The 5,830-nt window shown below is 40.1% G+C and overlaps 1 protein-coding gene across 2 annotated transcripts in view; it reads left to right on the plus strand.

The window, feature by feature from the left end:
• The first annotated feature begins 415 nt into the window (after positions 1-415).
• LOC133641751 (LIM and senescent cell antigen-like-containing domain protein 1) overlaps positions 416-5,830 on the plus strand; it is a 26,480-nt gene continuing 21,065 nt past the window's right edge. The window contains exon 1 of one of the 2 annotated variants that reach the window (XM_062035725.1): positions 416-1,250. In XM_062035725.1, coding sequence (XP_061891709.1) covers positions 1,222-1,250 — 29 coding nt within the window. In that variant the 5' untranslated portion in view covers positions 416-1,221. The remainder of the gene's footprint in view (positions 1,251-5,830) is intronic. The other variant, XM_062035734.1, reaches the window with a different exon arrangement.

The raw sequence follows: 5,830 nt of genomic DNA on the forward strand, positions 1-5,830 counted from the left end.
TATTGTTCATGTACAAATTTAAGATAAAAAAAAAATGTGTACAACACTTGAAAGGGTATACAACATTTGTCCTTGATTGAAATAGTTTTTACGTTTTTAGACTGGAAAGTTTTCATTGCCTTTTTATTTATTTTTTTGTCATTAGTGGATTGTACAGATTTTTTTTTTCCCAGTATAAAACATTTGGGGTACCTGACGTTACTCTGGTTTTGTGAATATGGAATTTTGGGAGTACACAAAAAAGTTGAACAGCAGTCTTTATGAAAACAATAAAATCAAATCAAAGTGTAAGAGCAAAAAGAAGAATAAATAAACATTTCAAAAAAATATTTAAAAAAATACTACACTAAAACAAAACTTCAGTCCAGAGCAAAATCATACAAAATGAAAACATATTGTATTTACATTCAAAATATTTGAATAGCCTATTTTATGTTATATTGGTTTACATGACTATGGATTAGTGAATATGGAATTTTACCGAGTAGGCATAAAAGTTGAACAGCAGTCTCAAAGTCTTTGTAAAAATTACTTTGTAAAAATCACTGTAAGAGTAATAAGAAAAATAAATAAATAAATAGATAAAAAAGTAAAAGGAAAAAGAAAAGACTTTGCAGCCGATTTATAGATAAACAGGAAGTCTTTTGGAAAGAGCTCAAAGCAACCAATCACAGAGTCGCCTCACGTCACATGACTACTAATTGGCTTCATTGAGTCCGAACGTTGCCCGACGTACGATAAACACGTATTTGTACGATGATTACATTTAAATTAATCCTCTTTACGCCGTACGAACAAAAATAACAAAAAAATACAGACTAGACAATAATTACATCCTGCACGTACCTACTTACCGCCAGGTGGGGGCACTGTTCTCCTTTAAGAAGCTTTTTCCACAATATCGGTGTTAATTTATTTAAAAGGGTAAAAAACACAACAAGCCACACCATCCACGGTTTGAAGTAATTCTGGAGTGTAGCGGATGGCCATAAACAACCTTAAATTAAATATGTTCCCTCAAAATATCTTAATTTTAAGACTCTGGTACGATAATGTGTCATTTCCCATTTGGCAACACGTTCGCCTGTTGTGGCACGCCGAGCCAGCCCAGCCCAGACAGACAGGACTACTCCCCATCCCAGACAACTTTGTTTGCAGACAGAAAAAAAACAACGAACAATTAATTAAACACATTTATCGCGTTTTGGACGTGAAGAGGTGATGCTGGGGGTGGCCGGAACGACGGGCAGGTGAGTGTTTACATTCATGCTAGCTAGCGCATTTCACACACATTAGCCAGCAAGCTAAAGCTAGCTGCCTAACACGCCAGTGGTCTAAGAAAATCGCGAAAAATGTTTGTATTTTGAATATAATTTGACAGTTGGACTGTTTATGTTTTACCTTCCCTCGGGGGAAAGTGAGCTAGCTGGCAGGCTAATTAGTAACTTCTACCCATCATCACCTTTGTTGACATGCATGATATGAACAGCGCATGCGCACATCGATGAAAACCATAATCAATCAATCAATGTTTACTTATATAGCCCTAAATCACGAGTGTCTCAAAGGGCTGCACAAGCCACAACGACATCCTCGGTTCAGAACCCACATCAGGGCAAGGAAAAACTCAACCCAATGTGACAATGAGAAACCTTGGAGAGGACCACACATGTGGGACACCCCCCCCCCCGCCCCCCACCCCCCAGGGCGACCGGTGCAATGGACGTCGAGTGGATCTAGCATAATATTGTGAGAGTCCAGTCCATAGTGGATCTAACATAATATTGTGAGAGTCCAGTCCATAGTGGATCTAACATAATAGTGATAGTCCAGTCCATAGTGGATCTAACATAATAGTGTGAGAGTCCAGTCCATAGTGGATCTAACATAATAGTGTGAGAGTCCAATCCATAGTGGATCTAGCATAATAGTGTGAGAGTCCAGTCCATAGTGGATCTAATATAATAGTGAGAGTCCAGTCCATAGTGGATCTAACATAATAGTGTGAGAGTCCAATCCATAGTGGATCTAGCATAATAGTGTGAGAGTCCAGTCCATAGTGGATCTAATATAATAGTGAGAGTCCAGTCCATAGTGGATCTAACATAATATTGTGAGAGTCCAGTCCATAGTGGATCTAACATAATAGTGAGAGTCCAGTCCATAGTGGATCTAACATAATATTGTGAGAGTCCAGTCCATAGTGGATCTAACATAATAGTGATAGTCCAGTCCATAGTGGATCTAACATAATAGTGTGAGAGTCCAGTCCATAGTGGATCTAACATAATAGTGTGAGAGTCCAGTCCATAGTGGATCTAGCATAATAGTGTGAGAGTCCAGTCCATAGTGGATCTAATATAATAGTGAGAGTCCAGTCCATAGTGGATCTAACATAATAGTGTGAGAGTCCAGTCTATAGTGGGTCTAACATAATAGTGTGAGAGTCCAATCCATAGTGGATCTAACATAATAGTGTGAGAGTCCAGTCCATAGTGGATCTAACATAATAGTGAGAGTCCAGTCCATAGTGGATCTAACATAATAGTGTGAGAGTCCAGTCCATAGTGGATCTAACATAATAGTGAAAGTCCAGTCCATAGTGGATCTAACATAATAGTGAGAGTCCAGTCCATAGTGGATCTAACATAATAGTGTGAGAGTCCAGTCCATAGTGGATCTAACATAATAGTGTGAGAGTCCAGTCCATAGTGGATCTAACATAATAGTGTGAGAGTCCAGTCCATAGTGGACCTAACATAATAGTGTGAGAGTCCAGTCCATAGGGGATCTAACATAATATTGTGAGAGTCCAGTCCATAGTGGATCTAACATAATAGTGAGAGTCCAGTCCATAGTGGATCTAACATAATAGTGAGAGTCCAGTCCATAGTGGATCTAACATAATAGTGTGAGAGTCCAGTCCATAGTGGATCTAACATAATAGTGTGAGTCCAGTCCATAGTGGATCTAACATAATAGTGTGAGAGTCCAGTCCATAGTGGATCTGAAATAATATTGTGAGAGTCCAGTCCATAGTGGATCTAGCATAATATTGTGAGAGTCCACTCCATAGTGGATCTAACATAATAGTGTGAGAGTCAAGCCCATAGTGGATCTAACATAATCGTGAGAGTCCAGTCCATAGTGGATCTAACATAATCGTGAGAGTCCAGTCCATAGTGGATCTAACATAATCGTGAAAGTCCAGTCCATAGTGGATCTAACATAATAGTGTGAGAGTCCAGTCCATAGTGGATCTAACATAATCGTGAGAGTCCAGTCCATAGTGGATCTAACATAATCGTGAGAGTCCAGTCCATAGTGGATCTAACATAATCGTGAGAGTCCAGTCCATAGTAATCTTTAAGACGTATTAATAACGCATCATTTCAAAGTGTATGAGCTTATTGTGGCAGGTTTTTTTTTGCTTGGAGGTATCCAGACAACTTGAGCCACATCCCAGTGTCTCTCTCTAGTCCTCACCAAATTAGGTCATGACTCTGCAGTGAGTAATTTAGCCTTTCTTCTGTGAATCTTCATACACTATATTGCCAAAAGTATTTGGCCACCTGCCTTGACTCACATATGAACTAGAAGTGCCATCCCATTCCTAACCCATAGGGTTCAATATGATGTGGGTCTACCTTTTGCAGCTAGTACAGCTTCAAGTCTTCTGGGAAGGCTGTCCACAAGGTTGCGGAATGTGTTTATAGGAATTTTCGACCATTTTCCCAAAAGCGCATTGGTGAGGTCACACACTGATGTTGGTCGAGAAGGCCTGGCTCTTAGTCTCCGTTCTAATTCATCCCAAAGGTGTTCTATTGGGTTCAGGTCAAGACTCTGTGCAGGCCAAACAAGTCACCCATGTCTTTATGGACCTTGCTCTGTGCACTGGTGCACAGTCACGTTGGAAGAGGAAGGAGTCCGCCCCAAAATGTTCCCAGAAGGTTGGGAGCATGGAATTGTCCAAAATGTTTTGGTATCCTGGAGCATCCAAAGTTCCTTTCACTGGAACTAATGGGACAAGCCCAACTCCTGAAAAACAACCCCACACCATAATTCCTCCTCCACCGAATTTCACACTCGGCACAATGCAGTCTGAAATGTCGCGTTCTCCTGGCAACCTCCAAACCCAGATTGGTCCATCAGATTGCCAGATGGAAAAGCATGACCCATCACTACAGAGAAGGCGTCTCCACTGCTCTAAAGCAGTGTTTTTCAACCACTGTGCCGCGGCACACTAGTGTGCCGTGAGATACAGTCTGGTGTGCGGTGGGAGATTATGTAATTTCACCTAATTGGGTTAAAAATATTTTTTGAAAACCAGTAATTATAATCCGCAAATAATGTGCCGTTGTTGAGTGTCTGTACTGTCAGAAGTTCGGCAGAGTAACCGTGTAATACTCTTCCATATCAGTAGGTGGCAGCAGGTAGCTAATTGCTTTGTAGATGTCGGGAACATGGTTTGTCGTGATCACAATATGCAGGCGACAGTGGGAGGCAATGTGCAGATAAAAAGGTATCTAATGCTTAAACCAAAAATAGACAAAAGGCGAGTGCCGCTAAGAAAAGGCATTGAAGCTTAGGGATGGCGATGCAAAATTAAACTAAAACTGAACTTGCTGCAAAGTAAACAAAAACAGAATGCTGGACGACAGCAAAGACTTACAGCGCATGGAGCAGACGGCGTCCACGAAGTACATCCATACATGATATGACAACCAACAATGTCCCCACAAAGAAGGATAGCGTCCGCTCAACTTAAATAGTTTTGATTGCCAAAACAAAGCAGGTGCGGGGATTAGCGTTCAAAAAAAGACATAAAACTGCTACAGGAAATTTCAAACAAAACAGGAAAAGCCACCGAAATAGGAGTGCAAGACAAGAACTAAAACACGACACACAGAAAAAACGTCAAAAACCTCAAAATAAGTCATGGCGTGATGTGACAGGTGATGACAGTACACCTACTTTGAGACAAGAGCTATAGTGAAGCATGGTTGTTATGGTTTGCATTCATATCCAACGTATTTTTACTGTCAATATCGGCTGCTGAGTTTCATTTTTCAATGATTTCTGTTGGTTGTGTGCCTCTGGATTTTTTCAATGAAGAAAATGTGCCTTGTCTCAGAAAAGATTGAAAAACACTGCTCTAGAGTCCAGTGGCGAGGTGCTTTACACCACTGCAGCCCACGCTTTGCATTGGACTTGCTGATGTATGGCTTAGATGTAGCTGCTCAGGGTTTCCCACACATTCATTTATTTGTGGCGGCCCGCCACGAAAGAATTACGACCGCCACAAATAAAAAAAAATAAAAAAATAATAATTTAAAAAAAAATATATATATATATATATTTATTTTTATTTTTTTGTCCTCTCCAGCTTCTCAGGCAAATCATATAGTTGATGTAGATGCCCATATCACCTATTCAGATTTACTTTACAAAAGAGAAGTGTAGGATACTTCTCTTGTTGCCTTATTTGTATTTGACTTTATTAAATGTATTTATATTAGAAACACAACATGTGTATATAACAAAGGGTGCAAAGTCTGCAGGCAGTAGGAAACACATGGTTAAGTGTAGGGAGTAAAACTGATGACAGTCTAAAGTTCAGGGGCCGTACTTATCAAGCTTCTTAGAGTGCCATTTTACACTTAAGTCCTGAGAATTTGCGAAATTTAGTCCTACTCTCAAACTTAAGAATAAAAGCTTTTTATCAACGTTCTTAAGTCTAAGAATCACTCCTACTCTCCACGATATTTAAGAGACCTTCAGAGGTGTCTTAAGTGGTTAGGAGTTGCCAGCAGGGGATGGCACTGAGGCG

The sequence above is a fragment of the Entelurus aequoreus genome, linkage group LG02, assembly GCF_033978785.1.
Source record: "Entelurus aequoreus isolate RoL-2023_Sb linkage group LG02, RoL_Eaeq_v1.1, whole genome shotgun sequence".
Taxonomy (NCBI): Eukaryota; Metazoa; Chordata; class Actinopteri; order Syngnathiformes; family Syngnathidae; genus Entelurus; species Entelurus aequoreus.